At 39.9% G+C, this 27,473-nt stretch overlaps 2 protein-coding genes and 1 pseudogene across 3 annotated transcripts; 2 read left to right on the top strand and 1 right to left on the bottom strand.

Annotated features, from left to right (window-relative positions):
• The first annotated feature begins 1,043 nt into the window (after positions 1-1,043).
• On the top strand, positions 1,044-7,654 carry LOC146481078 (uncharacterized). Of its 2 annotated transcripts, XM_085108578.1 has the most exons (3): positions 1,044-1,373; positions 1,890-2,030; positions 7,173-7,654. In XM_085108578.1, the coding sequence occupies exons 1-3, from the start codon at positions 1,157-1,159 to the stop codon at positions 7,652-7,654; spliced, it is 840 nt and encodes a 279-aa protein (XP_084964704.1). In that variant the 5' UTR covers positions 1,044-1,156. The 2 variants fall into 2 exon arrangements, with proteins under 2 accessions (XP_084964704.1, XP_084964705.1); XM_085108579.1 differs by lacking the exon at positions 1,890-2,030 and having other exon boundaries at positions 1,157-1,373.
• Positions 7,655-9,227: 1,573 nt separating this feature from the next.
• LOC146481077 (uncharacterized) lies at positions 9,228-12,101 on the bottom strand (annotated as a pseudogene).
• Positions 12,102-23,817: 11,716 nt separating this feature from the next.
• On the top strand, positions 23,818-25,259 carry LOC146481076 (beta-1,3-galactosyltransferase 1-like). Its single transcript, XM_085108577.1, has one exon. It carries the CDS (start codon positions 23,952-23,954, stop codon positions 24,699-24,701), a length of 750 nt encoding a protein of 249 aa, XP_084964703.1. The 5' UTR covers positions 23,818-23,951; the 3' UTR covers positions 24,702-25,259.
• The last annotated feature ends 2,214 nt before the right edge of the window (positions 25,260-27,473 follow it).

Genomic DNA, 27,473 nt, shown 5'->3' with positions numbered 1-27,473 from the left:
CAAAGAAAGTATTGTTGTGATAGAATCCCAACTTCTGAAGATTGCTGACATCATTCATACCTTAAGAAATCTGAAATAACTGACCTTAGACTATCCCACTGGAGAAAATTACATTTTAAACTCGTAACATTTGTAATAGTATCTAGGGACTCTAAATTACTCTGAGATAAGCCAAGTTACCTAATTGAAATCACATTTTAAAAAAATATATTTTGTAAAAAAAATTATTGTCCATCTATCCTAACGTCTATCCTAACGTCTTCTTCGTTTCAAATAATTGAACCTCTACTATCCCTTTCGGAAAAAGCATTCCTAAAATCTTCCCAAAAACGAATCAACTCAGCATAAAAATTGTTAGAAAAATAATAATCTTTAGAATCATAATCACGATGGAAAAGAAAGACACCCCTGTACGGTTTTAACAGATGTTCCAAATAACCCTTCCTACCGGCGGCGTTACCACTATACAACCTCTTAAGCCATGATAATCGAAGAAATCTCACTAAAGTTTCAAAGTCTAACACTCTTAAGCCACCATTTTCATTGATTAATCACAGCAGTCCTCACAACTCTGTCTTGGCCTCTTAATAAAAATAAGAAATGAACTTGACTGCACAAAAAAGTTTCATAGAAGTTCATAACAACATGATTAAGTCTCTTAATCTCTAATTACACTTTACAAGTTAGGAAAATAGATAGAAGCTTTTATACAACGAAATATTTGTATGTTTTGACGGTATTTGCATGATATTTTCTTAGGCTGACATTTACAGGCAACTGAAGGTCCCAAAATCTGGAACTCTCTCCCAATATCAATTACAGTTCTTCATCTAGTTTTTTTCACCTTTAAGGAAAAAATGTTGCAGTTTTTATCTGTAAAATCATGAATTGACCACTTACGCAGCATTATATTTTCTTTTTATTAATGACAATCCAGGTGGCCTCTCTTATAAGCCTGGTGGTTTCTTGAGGTCTCCTCACCATAACCCTGACTTTCTAAATGGAATAAATTTCTTTTTTTTGATAAGGCAAATAAATGATTAAGATGATGATGATGAATCCACGAATTTGGTTGTCAGTTTCGTTGCTTATGTCCGGGATTGTTCCTGATGTAGCCGCTGACCAATGCCATGAAAAAGAATACTCCGTGTATTGAATGTTCCTTAAAGGCCACACGTTTAAAACGGTTCAGGCTGGATTCCCAGCTGAGTGTTATCTCAGATGCGAGCAAGAGATAAGATGCCAGAGCTATAACGTGATCATTGGTAGAAATTTCTGCGAGCTGATCATGAACTCCAGAACAAAAGAAGCTAGACCAGAAGACTTCATGCCTGATTGGCACAGATTCTACATGAGGCGTGCATTTGACCGAGGTAATTTTCTAGATTCCAAGCCAGTAACTTTCAATGAGTTTGCAGGTGATTCCTTGAAAGTATATGAAGGCACCGTGCTCTTATGGTAGGCGTGAGATGATTGATAATTAATCTGTAGTCTCCATCAAGCAACAGTTTTATACATTATTAGCTCCAGAGTATGCAGTATAAGCCAGCATTTGGTCGCAAGAATATCACAATAGGATTTGTTTAGCTCCAATTTACTTAGCTGAAAATATCTTATGCTTAAAGTTATGCTTTTCAAGGGTAGATCGCGAGCTATGGCCAAATAATGCTGGGATTATGGCGTTTTGGCTGTAGACCACGGTATATTTTTAAAAGGTACTTAAAAGTACCTATGCATCTAGTTTAAAAAACCTATCTTTTTGCTATGCACTTGATAGTACAATAACTATAATTCCACAGTACGCCGTAAAGAAAATTTTCAACTTGCTGAGTCCATCCTGTTGTTATTGAAGATAATGATTTTGATCGTTTTCTTCTCTTATCGTGCAGCACCGTTAGGCTCCATTAAAGACCTTGCTGCCGAATCATGTGGTGAAATTATGGCAAGTGAAGGAGACGAAATGGCTAAAAACGAGCACTGGATCTACTCAGATGGAAATGGCAGTCAGGCAATCCTGGCTAAATGTGAGAGTACGGCATTTTTCAAAAGTTTACCGACCCTAAATCTCGAATGTTTTGACCCGCTTTCTCAAGGAGTGCCTTGGGAGCTTGCCTTTGGTACCCATCATCTTCAAACCAAAGATGCACAAGAAGACTGCTTACAGGAAATTAACATGGCTTTGTACTCGGGATAAGCTACCTATATCTGCTCGATACACACAAAAGGTCATTTTGCAGAAACAGCTTCAGTTGGCAAATGTTAAGCTTTAGTCACATATGGTATATCGGGGAGAACAATGGAAATCTTAGGAGAATAATTCCAAGCCCTAGCCCCACTATTTATTCAAGTTTACCAGACATAGTTTACTGTACTTTTTCTGAAGACAGGTTCCTATTTGTTCGCCAACCTTAAACAGTGTATTTCTGCCCATTTGGTCGGCAGATTAAAATATTTAACAATTATTGGTCGAGGTTGAGCAAAGTATCGTGGTTTGTCAGTTGCGAGCAGATCATTTATTTGCCGAAGCCGAAGGCTGAGTTAAATAACTGATCTGCTAGCTATGCCGGTGGGGACTCAGTCCCTGGCGGGTGCAACCGTACCGGATTGGTCGAGGGACAGAGACCTGACAAAGGACAGCCCCTGGCCCTCCAGGTTGGGGGTTGGGCGTTAGGCTAATCACCTAACCTCGTAAAAAGTGAATGATTACAGAAACCTTACACATAAGAGGCAATCTACCGAATCTTGGGGGCCGAGTGGCACACAACATGACGTTCCATAGTGAAAGCCACATGGAAGCTCTGGAACCGAGGACGCCAATAGTGCACCCAAAAACACAGTTGAGGATAGGAAACTGGAACGTGAGAACCTTGTATGCACAAGGGAGGACATCCCAAGCGGCGAAAGCAATGAGAGAGGCTAGGTTGCAGATAGTGGGTATAAGTGAAAGCAGATGGTGTGGATCGGAGAAGTTCATTTTAAGTACATGTGAGACATTACTGTACTCTGGCAGGGACGACGAAGTTCACCAACACGGCATGGCCATCATGCTGAGCAAAGATGCGGCGGAAGCATTGACCGACTGGGCACCTGTCGATGAGCGAATGATCCGAGCCAGATTCCATTCTAGGCATGTCAAGTTAACATTGATCCATGTATATGCCCCCACCAATGACACTGACGAAGAGGTGAAAGATCATTTCTATGAGAAGCTCCAGGCAATAGTGGACAAAACACCGAAACACGACTTGCTGGTTATCACTGGTGATTTGAACGCAAAGGTTGGAAGCGATGTAGAAGGATATGAACGAGTAGTGGGTAAGCATAGAGTCGGAATCAGGAACGACAATGGCGAGAAACTATGCGATTTTTGCGGCATGAATGACCTGGTGATCACAGGTACGATATTTCCACATAAGGAGATCCATAAACAAACATGGATATCCCCTGATAGGCGCACCTACAATCAGATTGACCATGTGTTAATCAACAGGAAATTTAGAACACCTGTGCTGGACACAAGAGCCATAAGATCAGCTGATATCGCCAGTGACCACCACCTGGTTTGTACCAAATTGAGGCTAAAGCTATCGGCAGCTCCTAAAAGACGTGGAATTAGAAGGACGAGATATGATACTCAGAAGCTGGAGAGTGGCGAGAGTAGGAGGCAGTTTCGTTTGGAATTAAGGAACAGGTTTGAGATATTGCAGAGGGAGGAGCAGGAAGATGATGAAATAGATCAGCCAGAAGCCGTGCTGGAGAAGGCAAACGACATCCTTGAAAAGACTTACAATATGACAGCAAAGAAAGTCCTAGGATATAAGACAAAGAAAGTTAAGCCATGGATCAGTAAAGAAGCGTGGGACCTGATTGAGCAGAGGAAAGAGATAAAACTAAAACTTGATGGAACCAACTTCGAGAGACTGAAAGAAAAGAGGAGAGTAGAATACAAAGCCAAAGACCGAGAAGTGAAAAGGCAAATACGCAGAGACAAGAGGAATTGGTCAGAAGGGATAGCAAAAGAAGCGGAAGAAGCAGCAAGTAGGCAAAACATGAAGACTCTCTACAGCTTAACTAAAACGATCTGCAATGATAAACCAAGGCAGAGCACAGTAGTCAACGACAGAAATGGTAACGCCTTAACCAGCAATGAAGATAGAAGGAAGCGGTGGAACGAGCATTTTATGGAGATACGTAATAGAGAAGAGCCAGCCGACCCGATCAATGAAGACGTCAACGAACAGCAGGACACAGCTGACATAGACACGGGACCTGTGAGCAAAGCTGAGATAAGAAGGGCAATAAAGACTCTTAAGAACGGTAAAGCCCCTGGCGAAGGTATGATAACAGCAGAATTACTGAAGGCAGACCTTGAATTTACAACTGACAGAGTGAAAGAACTTATAGACACGATTTGGAGCCTGGAAAAGGTCCCACTTAAATGGAAGAGGGGATTCATTATACCGAAGAAAGGGAACTTAAGGGAGTGTGAGAACTGGCGGGGAGTGACTCTCCTACCAGTTGCAAGCAAGATATTGGGAAGAATTATAATCGAGCGCATTCGCATAGCGATTGACCACAGGCTCCGTAAAGAACAGGCTGGATTTAGATCTGGTAGAGGGACAACGGAGCAAATTTTCATCTTACGCAATATACTAGAGCAAGTGAATGAATGGCAGGCAACTCTCTATATTAATTTCGAAGATTTCGAGAAGGCGTTTGACTCAGTGCACAGAAATGGCTTATGGACGATAATGAGCCAGTATGGTATCCCACAGATGATCATCAACATAGTTAAAGCGATGTACGATGGCTTTGAATGTGCTGTTGTCGAGGAAGAGGCAACCTCAGAATGGTTCGAGCTAACGACTGGTGTCAAACAGGGATGTACAATGTCTGGCTTTCTTTTTCTGCTTATTATAGACAGGGTAATGAGGCATACTGTGAAGGAGGAGGGAACCGGACTGAGGTGGAAATTTACATCAAAACATGAGGACCTTGACTTCACGGACGATGTAGCTTCAATTTCCTCAACGCAAAGACACGTGCAGTTGAAAACAAACAGGCTGGTAGAGAATGCAGAAAGGGCAGGCCTTCGGGTAAATGTCGGGAAGTGCAAAGTCATGAGAGTAAATGCGAGGAATAACGAAGCCATCACAGTGAACGGTGTGGCGTTGGAAGATGTAGAAAAGTTTACTTACCTGGGCGCCACAGTATGTAAACAAGGGGGTGGCGAAGAGGACATCAAGGCTACGCTAGGGAAAGCGAGAGGAGCGTTTGTGAAGCTAAACCGAGTATGGAGCTCCAGCAGTATGTCGAGGAGGACGAAGATCAGGCTTTACAAAACATTGGTCAAACCAGTTCTCATGTATGGTTGCGAAACATGGAAAATGAACGAAAGTGATGCCAAGAAAATCGATGTGTTTCAGAACCGTTGCCTGAGAAGGGTAATGAAGATTAAATGGCAAGATAAGATCAGTAATAGAGAGCTACTGGAAAGGGCTAACGTGGAGAAGTTGAGTGAAGAGGTAAGAAGAAGGAGATGGAGATTCATTGGACACATCCTGAGACAACAACCTGACAATGACTGTGTTACAGCCCTAACATGGACCCCAGAGGGAAGGAGAAAGAGAGGCCGGCCAAAAACAACTTGGCGGCGCACGGTAGAAAAAGAGAGGTCCAAAGCAGGGTGGCAGTCCTGGAGTGAGGTGCGCACTGCAACGCAAGACAGGAATCGCTGGAAAGCCCATGTGGAGGCCCTATGCGCCACCTTGGCACGAGGGGACAAGTAAAGTAAAGTAGACACTGACAAACCACGATATTTTGCGATAACGGAGTTTAATCATTGTTTTATCATACAATCAACGGTTTTTTTTCTGGCTTCAGCGTAAAATTTCTTCAGAACAGTTGCCAACTTGTCTTTCGATGACACGAGTGAGGGCAAATTTTGCTGCTTTTTAATATTCTCACTGTTTTACCTAACTCAGGGAAAAGATCTGCCATTTTCACACAAGAGAGTGGTTTCAATTACGCATGCGCAGAATATTTTTTGCAGCAAAAAATTCTTAAGGCCCTGTTAGGGTTTTAGGATTACGGATTATTGGCCACTAAATTAAAAGATAATGGAACATTTGTGTTGCATTTCAAAATTATGGATTATTATCGGTCATTATCGAATCGACTTTTTTTACTTAAAATTTTATTACTAAAAGGTCATAAAAGCTATAAAAAGAAAGACACAAGCTTATCTCCAGTGAGGTCTCTTGGTCAAAATTCCGAGCCCGCGATGCCTGTGTATTATAGGTCATAACACTTCCATGAACACACGGGTTGAAAGGTCATAGCCTCTGTAACCACCCCCTACGTTTCTTCGGGGGTATGGAAATGCAACCTTTTGAATAACTGACACACAGTACCTACAATCAACTACAAAAGGTTTGGGACAAATTTGCATTTACGATGTTTCCCTAGGCACGCCACAGAACACGGTAAGCGCAAACGCTAAGTGTCCCTTTCCCGACCCCACCCACTTACAATGGTGAACCTGTGTAATAAAATGTCTATTGGATCTCAACATTGTCTCGTGGGGAAGGGTGGGGTTAGTAAAATGGGCTTTAAACGAAAAACATGGCTTCATTGGTCAACCACACTAAAATAAGCAGGACTTAGTGACATTTGTCTCAAGACGTTTTATCCTTGATTGTGCGTCTATTCATGTGACATAAGATTGCAATTTGGGAGTAATATATATAGATTGTGTTAGATTTTTATTTTAAAGGAAATTTTTTCCTTTTTATAAAATTGGGTACGGATTATTTCCAAAAGTTACCCAGGATTATGGATTATTCAGACCCCTATAACAGGGCCTCACTGTTGGACAGTATTGCGCATGAGCAGACCATTATTTGTAAGCAGTTATTCGTAGGCCGCGCGATTAGCTCTCGGCCTACGAAAATGAAGAAAAGATGCATCGAATGATAATAAGATTTGCTGTTTGAAATAAAACGTTTTTAGCAGAACTTTGTTTTGGTGGTGCTTGCTTTTCAGTTTTTTTTTAAAGTATAAAATAGCAATGAATGAGCAAATAAAACACGACTCATACCTGTACAATGCAAAACTAAGGTATACCTGTCTACTTGTGATAATAGAGGTTGATGTAGTTTTTTCACTTTTAGACAACTGGCAGAAAATCAACGCAGATCCTGTTTGCTTTGGAGGCAGAAATGATTCTTACGGTGCTTTCTACATCACCAAGACTGGCCATGTCAATACCATGAAGCTTGTTCATAAAAATGGGTCGATACACTGCAACCCGAAACATGGCGATTCCTATTGGACCTGCACGTCTTCAGGTTATTCCAATAAGCTGATGACAATGATTACAAACGCCCGCAAAGAAGTCCTTTTGCCACCGACGGAAGACTTGGAAGGACATGGTTATAATGGTGCACCTGCTAGTTGCCAGAAGCCGCACTTTTACAGTCTTGGAGGGATTGGCATCAAATACCCACAGTTGGTCTTTGGCAATCTTTCAAACCCCTTGTTTTTGTCACGTGGCCAGGAGTTGCAGATCTGGTATGGGCAGGACTTGGTTAACTGTTGGGAAGAGGACAACACTGGTACCACTTGCGTTGATGTGTATGCTTGGTATATATAAACAGCAGCAGACTAGAACAACGAAGCTGCATGCAATACAATACAAAACTACAATACAAAACTGCAATACAAAGCTGCAATACAAAACAACCAAACTGTTCTTTTTTGGCTTTACTCACTCTCGTTAATTTTTGTAGTTCACTTTGAGCATCACTTGAGTTAGATTTTCTATTTTGTTATATTAACAGGTATTACAAGCTTGCAAAGAAAATAAATGTTAAAATGGATTACATGTAATTAGTTGGACCTGATACTTAAATTAATCGACACAGTTGGATGGCAAGGTTGGTGAAAACTGAGAGACAGTGCTATGTACTTTACATGGCAACGCTTTCCGTATTCAGGTGTAGGCCGATGTATATAAGGAAAGCATTCAATAGAAAGGAAGTAGATCGTAGCCGCAGGCTTGACCATGTTTAATCTTTCTTTTTGGGAGAGAAACTCCATTACACACAGCAGAAGCTCCGCTGGGAGGTTCAATCCATTACCCTTTCACATTCCAACTTTTTTAAAAAACAGGTCTGTACTATATATGCCCCCCCCCCCCCCCCCTTACCCTCAGTGTAAACCGCTATATAGAGGGGCTTCTCCCCACCCGGTACTCACCCCTGCCTCTCAGGCTCATTGCTTTTTATTTGTTTCTACTTTTTGTGTGTGAAAATTAAAAGTTAGGATTTTAACTTTACTGGTCATCTCGAGGCAAGGTTCATAGCTTTTATACGTTGATATCAGATGAAGGAACGAAATAAAATCACAATATTATATCGTCAGTAACAAACGGTAATTTAAAGCAACTTACGTCAAAGTATTTCATCTGTGTCTAAACAGTGTACTTTTTTTTTGACACGGCTCCAGGGAAGATTATTTCGTACAATGATACGGTTTCCTGCGTAAATAAAGATGATTATGATGATGATGATGATGATGTTGATAGTTGTGGTGATTGCCGGGCAGGGTCTTGATCAAGAAACTTAACCTCGTTCCAAATCGGATAGTGGCCGGTCTCATTTGAGCGTGTTCAGAAACGGCGGAGTTCTGGGTACGGTTGAGTCGTATATCCCTGTCGTGCTCTTTGATCCCCTTCTGCATAAATCTCGCTATTTCCCCGATGTAGACTATGCGCCTTGGCAGGTAATCCTGTAGACCACGCCATCTCGTTAAGCCGGATTGACGGTGTCCCTTAGTCTCACTTAGTGTGACCCAAGTGTCGTGTCGGACACGGCAGGCGGAGAGGCTACTCCCTGGTTATAGATTTATAGGTTATTTCACGGTTGGTGAGCGCGTACGATTTTTATTAACAAGCGCAGCGAGTGAGTTTGTTTTACACAACGAGTGAATAAAAATCGTACAAGCGAACTAACCGTGAAATAACTTATTTATTATATACATACCGAGATTCATAAGCGAACAGAACTCAAAGATAAACATATCTTTATTTACTTTCAAAGGAAAAAAACACGAGGTCAAGCCGCCTCACAGTTCGAGAGTTTAACACTGAAATGGCTTCCTTGTAAAATACTTTACATCTAAATTATGAAACAAAAATGCCGTTAAAAGGCAGAACTAGTTAGAATAAGACATCCTGAAAATGTGTCGAAATAGTTCTACGGAGGTTCAAAATTTGAAATACAGAAGTGAAAATCCGAGCCTTCATTTTTTGTTGCTTATCAGAACCCGCACGCTTGAATTGACAAACGAATCCGAATCAAGAGGTTTGATTCTTTTATAAGTTTTGCTACGGTTTTCCTCTCGCACTGAAAGAGTGGGCGATTGATTTAAAGTGTTTATTGCCACACTGATATGTCCTCCTCTTATAACAGCACCCGAAAAAAAAGAAAGGGGCTGCTGTGCTGCCTTCTTGCTTTGCTGAGAAAAAGTTGGACGAAATATTGGATAAGTGACTTCGTCAAACTCCTGCTTTCTTTTCTCAGGAATAGAAGAGCCAGACTCTGGAGCTATTTCTCCCGAACTCAGTCCAGTGAGAGTGTGAGACATGCTCAACTGTTGTTTCTGTGGGACGGTAGAGAAGCTAGTGATACTTTAAACGTTTTTGTGTCCAGACAGTTGCATAATATCAGTTGGCGGCACGTCGTTGTTGACTAAAGTTTGAATCATATTTTTTCTGCCGCTGTGGTTTTTGAAGTTTGGCCCGAGTCAGGCTTTCTGTGCCATTGTTTTCATTAAAGTATAAAGCTCATTTACACCGACTGGAGCTTTTTTGAACCAAGGTTTGCCGAAGTCAGATTTTACATTGTTTACTCCCAAGTAAAACGGTGCATTGTCGGTTTTCATTTCCGCGGGTCGCTTTTCTGCGTAGACTTTGTAGGGCTTTACCGGACATTTCTCGTTGTTCGGCAAAGCAAACATTTTTGTTGCAATGGCTCTTACATTCCGTGGATCGTTTCCTGAACGAGTTTTGGTTTCACTTTCAATGAATTCGAGGTACTCTTGCCCTGTGCGGGAAGTTTGACAAAGTTTTACGTCTCTGCAACACATTTCTCTGCGCTCCTTGCAGCCTCTTAACCCCCCAAAATGGATTGTGTTGTCGAACCACACCGTGTTCTAAAGCGCTTCTGCCGTGGAACTTCCCAAGAGATTCTTTTCATACAGAACTTAAATATCTTCCTCACAGTTAAAGCAGGAGAAGCATTAGGCTTGTTGCCTTTGCCTTTCCGTTTAAGATGCTTTTGCTTTGACTGACGCGCTTTCCGAGTTTGCTCGAACTGGACGTCTTTCATAAGGCAAAGTCCATAGTTGTTTCCTTCAAATGGCGTTCAAAGTTAGCGAAGAATGACCTTTAGGAATTAGGCTCGTAGTCCTCGTTCAGGGCCGTAGCCAGAAAAAAATGAGGACTGAGGCAATATCCATGGTTGAATTCCCCGCCCAGCAATTTAGGGTCTTTATGATGATTACTTTAAAACAAAACACTGGGATCAAACCTTATTTGACAAAAATTCCGCTAAGAGCCCTTAAGGCCATCTAGATCTAGAGATCGAGGTGACTTTTTTTTTGGGGGGGGGGGGAGGGGGGTACTTAAATGCTACTTTAGGGGCTCTGTGTTCTTGTATGCGGCTGTTTAATGTGTTTGTTAGCGGTTTGTTTCTTTAGGAAGGCCTTAGATAACAATCACCTAAATCAGGTTTGCCTGGCCAGAGGTGAAAAGAAGGGTTTATTGGGGGCGGGGGGGCTCAGTCTCGCAGGCTCATAAAACCTGGTCTCAGCCGTTCTCATTTGAGGGTTTTCGTTTCTAAATGACAACGAAGTTAGCTGTTAAATGCCAGCCGATTTGCCTCTGCCCACTGGCATCCCACCGCTGTAGAGGCTCGAGCGGGTCCACAGGGATTTCACTGTGGACATAATGGAAGGCCATTCAGCCTGTTAGAGCCCATCGATGAACGGCACCTGGTCTTCAACCTGCGGAGAGCGCTTAAGCTGGGCTCGTACGAACAGCTTCCTGTACTTAGTGGCGCTGCCGCCTGTCCGGTTTTTGCCTCTACAACTTCTTTCCGACCATCTCCAGTGGCTTCCTCACTGACACCACCATCTCTACTAGATGGAATGAAAGACAAAGTTGCTTCGCTGAATACTAGTAATGCCAAAACAAGGTTAAATTTTGGTTCGATTATTGAGAAGAACTGAAAGCATGTTATGAAAGCAACTACTTTCCGCTTTCTTTGAAAAAAGCTGTTGATAGAACGCTGCATTTTGATAGATTTTTCTCACTCAGATCAGAGAAGAGAGAAGACTCGAGAAATGGCGGAAAAACACAAAAAAAGAAGGCAGTTTTCTTTGGAAAGCTGCTGCCTAGTTAGCATGAATTTTTGCTTAATTTTTCTCATCCGTAATTCAGGGCACTGCCTGATTCGCGTTATCATTCAACATTATATCATGTTGCGTTAACATTTCTTTTTTTACTTATTTAACTGTTTGTGAATTTGTCAACAATGACTGAGGCAAGTGCCTCGGTTTGCCTCATACTGGCTATGGCCCTGTCGTTGTCTTCTTTTTTGCGAACCGTTATAAGGAACTCGCTGAGAAACTTATTCAGCTCTTGAGGAGTCAATTCGTCCATTTGTCTCGTCTCGCCTTTCAAAACAAGAATTCGTGAAACAGAGCAACATCGTGTTTGGTCTTTTTCTTGGTGTTTTCATTTTCCTGTCCGTCTATGAACTCTTCTACTCATGAATCTAGGCTCTGAAAACGGTTAGTCTGATTTGAAGCCATCTTTCTAAAGAAAAATGCGCCTAAGCTCTTAGAAGTGTGCTATTTGTCAGTCAAGAGGAGCGGCGAGCATGCGACACGGTTTTGTTCACTAGTGAAAATAATGATATAGCAAATCAGAGCGTCGATACGTCGTTTTTCACTAGTGAAAAAAATCGTATCACCCATCAGCTGGCTTCTCTAGCGCGAAGAGACTATTTTTATCTCGATGCTTATTGGTGCGTAAATCTCGGTATGTATATAATAAATGGATATACTCCCTACTCCTTGGATATTAAGAGTGAAATTTTGAAAAAAAAATTAGGGGTTTGGGGCACTTGAAGGTAATGCCCGCGAAATAAAAGTGGTCGTAAAATTTGTCTCAAAATGTCTGTGATTTCTACTACAAAATACATGTATTTTTTCAAAAAATGTAAAGAAAAAGATGGGTCACCGTGCCCGTGAAAGAGCTATGATCACTCAAGTTACCCCATAAATGCTTGCAATATTCTCCTTCAAATATAAGTCCATTCTGCTATGTTTGGTGGTAACAGAAATTACACAATTAAAGTAGAACTTGGAAAAAAAAATACTCCGAATGTATGAAGCACAAGCAGCAATTTAAGATGAATTTATTGAGGAGCAACATCATGAAGTAGTGTTGACCCAAACGTTTCTTTCGTGCGTGTTTTCATGCCCACGAGTGGTGGGCAAGCCCACACTTCTGGCAGATTCTTTCAAAGAAAATCTTTAAACATAACGAGGACAATACTATCAAATAAAATATAATAGTTTTCTATAATTATTTTTTAAATAGATAGTTTAATTTCTCCTAAACGACACCGTAACCTATATTTTTTAGGTCGTTATTTTAAACTTAGCCATTATCGTGTTCAATTTAGAAAAATTTACGACAGAGCAATTTGCCGGTAGGGAGAAATACGAGCTTGCTCACCATCCACAGGCATAAAATAATAGAACTGACTGAACACGCACGCATGTAACGTTTTGGGTCAATTCAGCTTCATATTGAGCTTCCCTGTAATGAAATTTATCATAATTGCTCCTTATATGTCAAACATCCAATCTTTAACGTTTTTCTAAGTTGTGCTTTATTTTTGTTGCCACCGGACATGGCAAGAGCTGACGAAGGTATCTTGAGTGGATCGTACCTCTTTCGCGGGCACCGTGACCTATACTTTTTACTGCTTTCTTGAAGTAAGACTTATTAATAAACAATCACAGAAAAGTTTTAAAAGATTCTAACGATAAGTTTCAATTATTCACTCCTTTGATGACTTGTCTTTCTTTCACTCCTATTAGAAAGGTCGCCTTTTCATTTCTCTCGCATATTTCCAGCATAAGAGCATACGCTGATTCAACTGTTTCACAATTATTGTTTTGGACCGCGGTAAAATTCTTAACCGTGAATGAAATAAATTAACTAAATTTATTTGACTTTGTTTCGTCGAGAGGGGAGAGCTCTCTAATCATGATCTCATCATGAACGTTTTTAAATTAACACTGGTTTTCTGAGTAATCATCGTAGTTTCGGTAAGGAATAAAATATAAGAATTGTTGAAGACATCGCGTTTTTTATGTATCATGAAAGTTCTTCCTATAGCTAAATCAAAGTGACACTATCGTTAACTCGTGGATATGGCGATGGAAGTGGCCGTTGATGCCATGGGTGTAACTAAAAGGTGGCTTTAATTTATAATAGTTTGGAATGGTCTTTGAAATGTAATAGTGACGATTAGGCCGTGAATGGCGGAGACGCTCTTGGTAAGCATAAACATAAGCATAAGCATAAGAATGTATAGCGTGAACCAGTGTGACATAGGCATAAGCATAAGCAAAAGCATAAGCATAAGCATAAGCATAAGAAAAAGGAAACTTTTTCCTTTCTTATGCTTATGCTTATGCTTATGTCACGTTATCACAAGTGTGAACTGGTGCGACAAAAGTGCAAGCATAAGCATAACGAAGCAGCAGTGTTTGATATCAGCAGAAATATAATTGAAAATAGTGCCCAATCTCTGCCGGCTGATCTGCAGTTCCAAGATGGCGTCTTCTACAGATTTTTCGGAAAAATTAGCTGAAGCTGTTCGCATTTATCATTGTTTATACGACAAGGCATCACCTGATTTTAAAGACAACAAGAAAACAAACCTAGCCTGGCAAGATGTCGCCAAAGCCGTCGGCATAGAGAATGATAAGTTGACATGATTTGTCTGAGTAGTCAGCCTGTATGAAGAGTTTTTCGAATTTCCCGCTTGTCCACATTACACATTCTTATGCTTATGCTTATGTTTATGCTTATGCTTATGTCACAAGTGTGAACCAAGCTTTAGGACTCTTATCACGTTTGTTCCCCATGGAGGGTGGGTGGGGGGAAGGAATGCAACTATTTTTCTCTAACTATACACAAATTGTTAAACGGATTAGCAATGTAAGAAATTTAAATTTTTTTCTTTTTCGAAAAATTAATTCATGTCATAAACAGGGCAAGAGAAGTACAAATATTTTTGTCATAAACAGGGTCAGGGTTTGACAGCCTGGGCAGCGCATTTCCACTTAGACTTGAGTTAGCCTCACAAAAATTTGAGGTATTTGGGTAAAGGAGGAATCAAACAAGGAAGGCAAACTTGGGGTATGTCCTTGGGGCAGGCGTCACCATTTTATTTTGCTTTCGAGGATTCAAATGTTATGCAGCTGTTTGTGGCTGCCTCCTATCTTCAAATCTGTCCTTGGGGTGGATGTTCCCAGTCCCTCACCTAATACAAGACTTTTCAGATACTGGTGGAATGATTTCTTTGCCCTATATGACCAGATATAAAAATAAGCAATTTTACTTCAAGGGCTGGATAACGGTAAACAGAATGTGTAGTTCCAAAAAATTTCCATACCCCCCCCTCCCCCACGGAAAGGATTTGATTTTCCAGGGGGAGGGGGGGGTGAGTCAGTTTGAGTAAGTTTTCAGTGGGGTGGGGGTGACCTAAGGGACATATTTCCAGAGGGGGTATAGTGGAAAAATTCGAGGCTCGCCGAGACTCTCCTTTAAAATCCGAGGCCGAGACTTTAACTAGTTTTTCAAACGTGGTGCTTCAGAAATCCGAGCGCGAGATGGTGTGATCTAGAAATCCGAGCGCGAGACATCACTTTGTTCCTGGTGCTTATTTATGAGGGGTCATCTCCGCCAAAATCCTGTTTCAAATTCTGTTATGGAGAACCTTCCAATTTCATTACGTTTTATCAATTGCTTTTCTGAAGACAGTAGAATAGAAATTGAGCAAACAGAATAGAATTTAGGAAATCAGAACCGACATTGAATCAACAGAACGGAATTTAAACATCGAAAGCACAGCGGGACAGAAATTGGAGCAATAGAACAGAAATTGACGCTGTTCTAAATTCTGTTCTGTTGCACAACGAACCGAAATGAACCTGGGTATGAACCAGTTGCGCATTATAAGAGAGATTGTCACTGACTTAGCATGGTTCCCTACTCGGCTCAGAATGTGGTTTCTTGATTCTATGAAGACTCAACCGGAACAGCTTGATAAATTTGGACTACCTGTGTCTACTTCTGCTATCAGCTCAGCAGCACTGTAAAATATATGCCCTGTAATCAGGTTTTTAAAAGGGAACTAGTTGCAAGCTAAGCTTACAATGTTTGATGTTTAATGTTTAACAATGATACGTGTTGTTTGTAATGGCGTTGGTCTTTCAGCCAACTCAAATGAACTTTAAAATATTTTTCCATTCTCTCATGCCGCAACTCCTTCCACCATTTCTCAATCTAAAAAAGATATTTGAATTAAAATTACCGCTTGGTCTCATTTTATATTTTACTCACAGGGGTGTAGACACGATTTTTTAAGGGAGAGGTGGAGGGGGTTAATGGCCTTCACAAGGTGCATGCCCCCAGATACAGGTTAAAATCAAGAATAGGTAAGGCAGGAAAGGTTGTTTGCAGCATTCTACACAATAGTAAAGATCCATGTATTTGAAACAGAATAATAGCATACCCGGTTTGATGTTGAAGGGCCATAAAGAACAGTTTCATGTGGATCCATACTGTTGTGTAGGAAAGCATACACGCATGGTAACCATGGTCCCTCTTTCAGTGCCTTTGCCTACTGTTTCATATAGGTGTGTTTTACGTTTGGATGCAGGGGACCACACGACGAAAAATAAACTGTTTCTGAATACGTTTCGTTGCTGGATCTCTTGTAGTATCAATGCACGTGCTAGACGTCACTTTATGTGTGAATAAACCAGGCCCAAACAAATAAGCCCTTTGTCGTAGTGTCAGCCCTGCAATCAGTTTTGTTCGTCGGAGACCCAGGGGCAGTTAGTCGGGTGGAAAGGATTTTTGTGGGCAAAAGTTGTATATTCGCCTATGAAAATCCCTTTCACCCGACTAACTGCCACTGGGTCTCCGAGGATGAATTCTATGCAGTAACTGCTGTTTTTTTCTATGCTTGGCAATGTTATATAATGGACAATAGACCTTTATCACGGAGAAAATTGACAACATTTTTGAGTTTGCAAGACATGTTTCGATCGACCATCGATGTGTTCTTTACCATGTGAATTTAAATTTAAAATAATGTTTAAGTTACAAGTTTGAAATAAGTAAATGCTACAATGTCGTTAGTAATTCAATTCAATTCAATTCAATTTTTATTCACACTTATTCGAAATACAATATATTTTTATGTTAAGAAAATAAACACGCAGAGCATTATATTTAAGTGGTTTTACCTTCTAGGAAAGAAGTGCGTAGTGACCAAAGGAGCAAGGCTTTCGTGTTGGCCACTACTTCTGTGCAGTTACAAAAATGGGAATAAGTAGAATTTATAAAATTGATTGTAGAGATTGTAGATTGTAAGTAGGAATAAATTTGATCGTTACACTTCGAATACTAGGTCAGCACGCGCGTCTGCAGCATAAACAAACACCGAATATAAAGTAAACCAAGAATAAAACTAAAGAAGAAAACTACAAAAAGAAATGAAAAAAAATCAAAATCAAACTAAAACATTAGTGTCAGTTCAGCGTGTTTTAACTGCTTATTTAGACTAGGATTTTCCCAGCGGATGTGAGCAGCTTCTTTTAATAATAATAATTAACAATTATATTATGAGCTCGAGATTTCTATCGCGTGATAGATGAGGGCGCAGCCTGAATCAGCTATCACGCATAGAAATCGAGAGCGAATAATCTAGTCGGGTGGAAAGGATTTTTTTGGGCAAAAGTTGTATATTCGCCTGTGAAAATCCCTTTCACCCGACTAACTGCCACTGGGTCTTCGAGGATGAATTCTATGCAGTAACTGTTGTTTTTTTTCTATGCCTGGCAGTGTTATATAATGGACAATAGAGCCTTTATCACGGAGAAAATTGACAACGTTTCTGAGTTTGCAAGACATGTTTTGATCGACCATCGATGTGTTCCTTACAATGTGAATTTAAATTTAAAATAATGTTTAAGTTACAAGTTTGAAATACGTAAATGCTTCAATGTCGTCAGTAATTAAATTAAATTCAATTCAATTTTTATTCACACTTATTCGAAATACAATATATTTTTATGGTAAGAAAATAAACACGCAGAGCATTATATTTAAGTGGTTTTACCTTCTAGGGAAGACTCGGTGCGTAGTGGCCAATGGAGCAAGGCTTTCGTGTTGGCCACTACCCCTGTGTAGTTACAAAAATGGGTGGAAGTAGAATTTATAAAACTGATTGTGGAGATTGTAGATTGTAAGTAAGAGCAAATTTGATCGTTACATTTTGATATCTAGGTAAGCACGCGCGCCTGCAGCATAAACAAACACCGAATAAGTAAAACCAAGAATAAAACTAAGGAAAAAAAGACAAAAAGAAATGAAATCAAAATCAAAATCAAACTAAAACATTAGTGTCAGTTCGGTGTGTTTTAACTGCTTATTTAGACTAGGATTTTAAAGGCGGATATGAGCAGCTTCTTTTAATAATAATTAACAATTATATTATGAGCTCGAGATTTCTATCGCGTGATAGATGAGGGCGCAGCCTGAATCAGCTATCACGCATAGAAATCGAGAGCGAATAATCTAATTGTTTTAGTAAAAATCTACAAGGTGTCCAAAATTTAACAAGTAAATCATCCAAACCCTCCTCACAGACGCTTTGAAAACGCGAAAAAGCGGGCTGAATTTTGTTGACAACCGCTACTCACTATCCATCACAGAATAGATAGCGAGTAGCGTACTAGCCAATCAGAGAACGGCATTCGGAATAGAACGCTAGTAGCTTTATACTAACAACTGATAGCGATTGGGTGTCGTATCCAGCACTGAAAAGCAAGTCTCGGAACAATGTCTACGACATTCCTCATACTGGAAGACATGAGAGGTCCTATCTCTTTTCAAATGCTCGCGCACGCGTACCGAGAAGTGTCGGGATGTAACAGGCATTACAACCTGCACATGTAAATTTATACACGACGCGTGAATGGTAATTTAAAAAACAAATTATGTAGGCCAGATAACCCCAAACAATTGACACTGCTGAAGAATGCAGCTTAAAATTAGTAAACCGGCCAAGTTTGATAGTCTTGTCTTTTGAAATAGCGAAGAAATAGTGCTGTAAATTCACAATTATTTGCGGGACGTTTGTATGAACACGGGCAAACCATTATAAAGAATTATATATTCGCTATTTTATTAACAGACAAGACTTTCATAGTTGGCCTTTTTACCAATTTTAAGCTGCTATTTCCAGAAGTTTCAATTAGTTTGCGTTACCAAGCCTACATAAAAATTTTAAATTACCGTGGTAAGGGAGAATGACAGGATGTCTTGAGGCCCCTCATTTGAATATTCTAAAAAGAAAAAAGTTAGACAGCAGTTGAAGACGGCAAACCACGCAGGAACGGACTCTCTTATGTGTGGTTTTCTATAGCCACTATCGGGCTTGATAAACCGTTTCATTTAATTCATTCAACAGAGTCGGCCATTTACCTCAACGCACACAAGTGGTAAGTCCTCACTTAACCTAAAACGTTTGACTGCAGAGCCCTGGCTGTATTCCTTTTGAGTGCGATATAAGTACTTTTCATATCTGTGTTTTTTGTCAGTGTGGGATAGAGGATTCGCCTAATGTTGTTCCTGGATGTCCTAAACTTGTGCATCTGAATGTTTCAGAATCAATCAAAGCCAATTTTTGTACTTCAGTTAGAAAAGAGTTATGGCGCGGTTTGAGATTAGCGCGCGCCTAAACTAAATTGCGTTCTCCATTAGGAGCCCCAAAGAAAATTGAATTGTTGAAAATTCTAAATATATGGCGCCATGGATTAAAAGGCACTTTCGCCAGCCACTAGTTAGTAGAGATATGAAGATCACAAACTCTTCAACGATAAGTTTTCCAGTGCCGGACTAGCAAGCCATTTGTTTAGTCCGAAATCGCTAACCACAAACGATAATGACATAGCATGACCATAGGTTCCAAAAAACACCGGAAAAGAATGATTCTTCTGATGACATCCTCGCTAGGGGGAAACGTGACATAATACTAAGCATAAACACAAGACAAACAAATCCACGTTTGTCTTTGACTTCTAAGTCTGCTATTGATGCCTCGCAGTGACGCCACAGGAGCGAGGACAACCTTGTTGTAAGTCTGGCCCGCCCAGATAAGCTCTCGATACCTGTCTCTTTTGCTTCTTTTTTCTTGTTGGATTTTTGAATAAACTTTTAGTACACCACAAAGTCATGTGAAATACCTTTTGAGGCAAATTCTAATAATGTTTGACGACTTGAATGTAAATCTATTTGCGTTTTGGTTACGTTATTACATTTATTAAAAAAGAAACCAAGAAATGCAGTGCAAAGTGGACTTACTGGATCATATATTTCTTGAAGTGTTTTAGGTCAAATAAGAGATTTTTCAGCTTAAATTCTCAGGGCAAACTGTGCCTTTATCACAAGTAGGATAACCCTGTACCATTATTGAGAGGCAACTGAGATATATTATTCTTTTGTTATCAAATTACACAAGGGACAGTCATAAGGGATTACGTCCGTAACCATGGTTGCCAACTTATTAAATTTGTATTTTAAAACTAAATGGGGTTGTCTTAAGTGAAATCCAAGCATTTTGAATAAAAATACGTCACGCAAAATATTATTATTACTTATGTATAATATATTGTCCTGTCACATTTCACATTACCATTTTGTACTTACTCGACTCTCACTGCCAAAATTGAAACTCGAACTGTTTAAGAGTGATTGTCGGTAAAAATCAAAGAAATCGTAGTCGCGGTCAAAAAATCAATTTCGCTCATACTTTGTCAGTTTGAAGGCCTACGTAAGTAACTGAAGGATATAAAGTTAGTTGTTTTGAAATATTCCATATAACGGCAGAAAACCACGAAAAACGGTTACCCTACCGGAAGCTCGGATTTCACCTCGCGAGAACTCGAAATTTTACGCTTTTCAGCTTCTCGCTCCCCAGAGGTTTACATAGCAGTGAACCTTTCCTAAGGATAATTGAATACACTCGGATTCTTCCTAAGTCAAAACAGAGCAATTATTTTCATCTCTGCTCGTTTGTGAGCGAACTGAGCACGGATGAAGTAGACCACACTTCTTCTAAATCACGCAAAAGTCTAAAATATTCCAGGCTCAACGAGGAAAAACGCTGACCGGTAGTGGCTCAAATCCTCTGATATTTTAACAAAAGACAGTTTAGTCATTGATTTTTAGGTTTAAGGTTTTAAATCTTTAGGATCTAGCAGTACTTTTGCACGAACGCCGATCAAATTTCAAAAAACATAAATTGACGTAGCCACATTTTTTGAATTTCCTCCGAAACCGGCGAAATCTTGAATATTAACAATACATAAATAAAAAGATTTGCACCACTCAAAATATTATTGATATTATGTGCTGTCACATTCTCCATTCCTTTTTTGTATAATGCCGGAATCAAATCCTGAAATATTTAAATTCCGTATCGGTGCAATTTGCTCAAAGTTTGTTTGTAAACCAGGCTGATTTCAAACGGACTTTTAGTTCAGTTTGTAGCAAAGTAAGTAAGACTGACGGGTAATTTTCCGAAGGAGAATAGTATGGCTCTCTTATCTACTACAATACTTCTGTATACGTACGGCCGTACATCGTTAGCTGAAATATACGATTTGCCGACTTCTTAAGGCGCAGAAAGAGGGCACGTGCGAGGGGACGTGTTTTTCTCATTACTGCATGGACTCAACGAAAACGGACTTTGAGAAAGTCTACTTGCAATACGTACTTGTTTGCTTGTTTGGGCTTCCCTCTTTTCCGTAAACATCAAAGGGAATATCGGATAAGAGCTACTCTGTTCTGGATTTTTATTTTAGCGTGTTGTGATTTCAGTGTTCTGGGCGTTACAAACGTTAGAAATGTTCACGACTGGCACCTTGGTTACCCTTTTACGATCGTTAGTATAAAGATTTATTAGCCTGTATATTTTGACACACGCTTTCCACAATACTGAGCAAAGCTTGCTTTTTTTTTAATTTGTCTCGTACCAGTACACCGCTTGCTATACCACTAGTAGGGAGTGGAGTAACTTTGAAATAGTTAAATAGTCGTGTTGAGGCCCTCGTTTAGATTTTTATCCATGTCTTGTCTTTTAACTAGTTTATTGACTAAGTAATCGCTGCCTTTGATTGTATGTGCTTGTAGTTTTTAATAGTTTCTTGTGTTCTTAGTTGCTCTAAACATAATTTTATTTTAACAATATTGTGAAGCGCAACTGAATATATAACAATTATGCCATGAGACCGCGTTGGATATGAAGTGATAAATAACCAAGAGCGCGTAGCGCGAGTTGGTTATGATCACTTCATATCCAACATGGTCGAATGGAATAATTATTTTAGTATATTCTCAAATCGGGTTTTTGCCGCCAATTTTTATTTCAACAATTTTACAAAGTGGTCAAAAGTGCTTACAACTTCCGGTCACATGCGCGCCGTGATCACCTGATTATTACATCACTGGAGGAGCTGAATGAAATTAGACAGCTACACAAACGACAAACTGTGGTCAACTGTTAACGAAAATCAACCTTAAAATATTCAACCGTTCAAATGCAAGGAAAAAAGACGGCTTCGGAAGCTTTTAAGTGGTTAAATAGTGTTCAAAGTTCAGGAAGATTTTCCTGATTCTCCGCCTCCGTAATAGTTGTGAACTTGGACATTGCAGTTGAAGAAAACCCGTCTGCGGAAAGCTTCTTCGCTCGCTCTGCCGAACCTCGGCATTTACGAACTGATTTTGGACTAAAACTGTCCCTTCACTTTGAGGCTGCTGTTCTTGCTGGCCACATGTGGCATTCGTTTTCTTTCTCGTCTTCAGAAATACCAGTGCATGGGGAAGCTTCAGAGGCTCCGGCTGAGACAAAATCACTGGGAACTTGTGACATCTTCTGCTGTTCTATGGATGGGCGATCATTGTACGATTCGACTGCCTGGTCTGATCTGTGTCCCGTAACAGATTTTATGTGTCTGGTTCACAGTTGTGGTCAGACAGAACTGTAACTGCTGTCGCCCTGAGGCAGTGGTTGGTTAGATGGGGCTCTATGCCAGCTCGCCTGCTCATATTTTTCAACATGTTGTCTAGCATGCTCGAGCCATACGGCGAGTTGCAATACCAGATTTTGTCATCTGCTTGACTGAATTTCTGACATTGGCCGTCTCTTGATTTTTGGAAAAGAGCGTCGGAATTCGGGTCCAAGTGATCTAGCTAGTTTTTGATTGTTTTCACTGGGCACCTCTGAGAACCAGCAACGGCAAAAATCTTCGCGTCGGATTCGTCCTCAGAGTCTCCAAGGCCGCCTTGATGATTTTTTGTGCTGAGCAATGAACCAGGTTGTCGTCTGTTTAACTCAAAATACTCGACACCTTGTGGCGTTGTTCTAAGGGAGAGCATTCGACGGTTCAACTGCCGCTGATTTTCTCTTCCTCGTCGTCCCAAGAAAAGAGTGAGATAAAACCATGCCGTTCTCTGCAGTTGGGCTGGATTTTGACTGTCGGCCGGCCCAAGTAGTAAAGAGTAAGAGTAAAACTTCCAGATACGTACCATTAAATTTATATGTTCATACCAAACTTTGTTGCTTTCTACGTTTTTTCTGGAATAACATTGTCTAGTATCTCTTGAAGTTTAGTGGGAGACAGCTCCTGAAACCTACCAGTATCGGTCATTATGGAGACTGAGCTGAATTCAAAAACTTCGTGCGGAAAATTTTTAAACTTGGCGCACTATTTTCCATATTAGGTAAAACTCCGACTAATGGCTCATAGTCGGAGTTTTCGAGCCAATTAGAGAGCTAGAAATGCAATAGTCGGAGCTGAAAATATACTAGATCCATATAGAGGTTTGCGCTATATAAATGTAATAATTATAATTATAATTATAATTATAATTATAATTATAATTATAATTATAATTATAATTATAATTATTATTATTATTATTATTATTATTATTATTATTATTATTATTATTGCTATTATTATAGTAATTATTAAAATTATTAAATCCTGAAGTATTAAATTTCATCTTTACTTTCTAGGTGTCGGTATTTTCGGAGGTGGATGCTCTGAGAAGTATGTTAGTTCTTTAAAATAACATACTTTAATATCTGCGGCAACAGGAATTTAATACAATGAAATTAACTTATCCTTTCGTGACTTTCTTTCCAGCTCTTCTGAAAGTCAATCTATCAAAGCCTTCCTCAAAAATGTCCTTAAGGAGTCTGACACAATTTATCACACCAATGAGGATTATTAAGCGGAGAAAGTTCATCAGTCTTTTGCTTTTAAGCGGGGTTTTGTGTACCATCATTTTGAAAGTATTGGTGAGCAAGGACCCTTATCTGACAGCTGTCAAGCATCTGCAAGACCAGAAAGTCTCACAGAAGGGATTGTTCAACAAAAACAACAATTCCCTGGCTTTAAAAGTGGAAGTCCTGACTCCGTCAACAAACAAAGAACAAACGCTTCCACATAAGACATATTTAATATCACGAGAACGATGCACACAAAAGGTATTTCTATTGATTATGGTGTTTACCAGGCCTGCTTCATTTGATAGAAGATCAGTCATTCGCAAAACATGGGCACCAGATCCATCCATGAAGACGAGATGGAAGACAGTGTTTCTTCTCGGTCAGACTCCACATGACAGCGTACAGAATGAATACTTGGAAGCTGAGGGAATGATGCACAGAGATCTAATACGAGGAGCTCAAAAAGAGCATTATAATAATCTTACCTTAAAGACGCAGATGGGTCTGGAATGGGCATCAAAATACTGCGATTTTCAGTACCTACTCAAGGCGGATGATGATGTATTTATTAATCCTTATTTGCTGATGGAATATCTACGAAAGCCTGATACACCTAAAACAAAACTTTACACGGGAAGGTGCCGGTACGGCCGACCTTTTCGAAGAGGAAAGTATGGAGTATCTGTGGAAGAGTACAACAGAACTACATATCCGGGCTTCTGCAGTGGTCCAGCATATGTGTTATCATCAGACATGGTCCACAAGTTGGTGGAAATGTTTGATATCAGCAAGAAGCCTTTCAAACTGGAAGATGTTTATATTGGCCTGCTGGTGGAAAAAATGGGTGGTGTTAAATGCTTTCGTCACTACTCATTTCGTTCCTCAGGGGAATGCAAACTTCATCCAAATACTTTTTCTCAACATAGAGCCTCGGTACAATGCTTAGAGAAACTTCACAACCTCGCGATTAAAGAAAGACTTGAGTACGAACTCACAAAAACTAGCAATGACACTAAGCATTAGATAGATAGTAAATGAATCGAAATGTGGATTTCTCGTTTCACCTTCAAAGATTGACGGGTTAACCCGTCTGTAGCCTTCTCATTTCTTGTACAGGTATAATCGTCTCGAGATTATTATTATTTTTTTTTTGTAGGGGGGGGGGGGGGGGAGTTGGGGAAAAACCACAACCATTCCTTCAAGCTTTACTGCTGAAGGAGCTGAATAAAGCAAAGAAAACACAATGAAGGGAATATATGATAAACTACGAAAGAAAATTCATGCAAATATTGTGACGCGAACCTGAAGAAAAATTCGGACGCATTATGTGAGATCACCAAACACCGTTCCCCTTACGTTTTCCTCCCTTTATGAACAAGAGGCCTGGTTAGTCAATATAACACCCAGGTTATGTTCAAGGGTAACCACGCCTGGTATTAGTCGAAGAAATCGACATTATTCTTCGTTTCTTACTTCGTTTGTTTATCTTGAAATCTCTCATTGTACAGTTGTACATTCTTAAAAATGAGCCCGTCACATTTGAACGTAGAATGTTAGGTTTTACTGTAAGTGCCATGTGGAAAAAATAAAGGATAGTTAGTAATGTATTGTGTTGTCAATAAGTTATCTTTTTTATAGGTTTACTAATATACCATCAGTGGAACCTTGGGCATTAGCAGGGTAAGCAGAAAAATGGTTTTATCAACTGATTTGAAAATTGAAATTGGTCACCCTGAAGTTTGGCGTTTCTCACGCTAGGCTTAAAATCATCAACATTTTAATCTCTTTACGGGACTTTATTTTGATTGTCAACTTACAACAATCTAATATCCACGAGAATGATGTATTGTTCGGTGAGTGACACAGGCATACTCGTAAAAAGGAAATCCGAGTGCGGATGTGTGGCATATGCACAATTTCATTGCGCATATGCCACACATTGACATTCTAATCGCTTAAGCTGCTTCAGTTGCGTACTAACTGCGAGGATCTTTCTTGTATTTAAAGAAAATTATAAACATGAACATAGCGGTGTTTCGTGTCACAGTATTTAAGAGCTGCGTGCAGGCCGTGAGTAGGCCGCGACCATAAACAATTTATAAGATGGAAATTAAAATAATTGGCTCTTCAGTAATAATAACAATAATAATAATAATTCTTTATTAAAATATTCCACACAAATTGCTATTTACAAGTTAAAAGTATATATAAAAAAACTATTAAAAACTTATTCACATTTCATTTCGATTTAAAAAAAGATAATATTTTCAAGCAATAATGTTTTTGTAAAGAAAAAGAAAAAAACAAATGTCATGAAGTTTAAAAAAAAAATGAAATTCGGCATTTTAAAATCAGTTCCACTTGATAAAAAGAAAAGAAAAATAAAATAAACAAAATACGCATCTCTCAAATAGCCCCTTCTGCAATTTCAATGTCAATGTCCGCGTTCTTGATGTCACGTTGAATTCTTCGTAATGTCCTAGAACTTAGAGTGCACCATCCTAGAACGAGTGAAGATCTTAACAGTGCGAATGAAATTCGGCTTCTGATCCATGACATTGTTTTGGCATATTACTCCCCTTTCTTGATAGTAGTCAGCTCCGCTAATCGACTATGGTATCTCAAGCATTCATTGCCCATTCCGCCGGTTGAAGTGAAGACCAAAGGTGTAAATGTTCCATGCTGAATGTCGAGAACTCTCCTTGAGTACAGGCGCTTTTTCTCATTCTCATGCGTACGATAGATCTGTTGCGGCTCCAGGTCCTTATACGATTCAGCATTGGGGTGGCAAACCCTTACATCAAAAAATGCCGATCGTCGTTGCTCCCAGAACCCACGTGCATGGATATCCAATCTCGCATCTTGTGCTTTGTTGAATCCTCTTCTTAACTGTTCTCCAGAGATGTCTAGGAGAACTGGCTCAGTCTCAACGTCACTGCAGACTGTACTCAGGAGTTCAGCATCCAGATCTCTGAGCTCATTGTGACGCTGAATGACGAAACCTCCTAGTTTACAGATCATGGAGTGGTCAACTGTAAAAACTTCCCAACAGGCACATGCGGAAAGGATGTCATCTATTGGCCAGTCATAGCGTAATTTAACAGCATCGCGGAACTGCCTTTTATTGAGGTTAAAACCCAGATCTTTCAGAACCCAGATCTTTCAGAGAGAGGACTGTAAGCCACGCCGATGATCCTTTTTCCGCCGCCAGATTCAGTAATAATAATAATAATAATAATAATAATAATAATAATAATAATAATAATAATAATAATAATAATAATAATAATAATAATAATAATAATAATAATAATAATAAACTGCGAGTTATCGACAGAGAGGCCAGAAAGATCATCTGTGAAAACGGTGGGAAGCATCCCTTAAGCTCGACGGCGATAATGTATTTGGCAAGAGAGAAAGGAGGGCGTGGCTTGCGCTCGGTTGAGCGCGAATACAAGTTGACCGAGATCAAGGCAGCAATAAAGCTCTGTCAGAACATGGATCCCTCTATGAGGGCAGTGCAACAGTTCGAAGAGAGGGCGGTAGAGAAGGGACACACTTCACTGATGAAGGAAGCGCATAAGTTTGCCGAGGAACTGGGCATGAGCCTGTCTTGGGAGTACCATCAACCGTCGTGCTGGTCTGTGAGCGATCCTGAGACGGAGATTCAGGGGCCAAAGGTAAAAGAACATCTCAAAAACGCAGATATGGAGACGCTGAAGGAGAAGATCAAAGAGGAGAAGTGGCATGGACGGTTTTTGCAGGCTAGGTGGCAGTATAGCGAGCTAAATCAGA

The sequence above is a fragment of the Pavona decussata genome, unplaced genomic scaffold, assembly GCF_977016875.1.
Source record: "Pavona decussata unplaced genomic scaffold, jaPavDecu1.1 SCAFFOLD_51, whole genome shotgun sequence".
NCBI classification, from domain to species: domain Eukaryota; kingdom Metazoa; phylum Cnidaria; class Anthozoa; order Scleractinia; family Agariciidae; genus Pavona; species Pavona decussata.
This window is presented reverse-complemented; position numbering and strand designations above follow the sequence as displayed.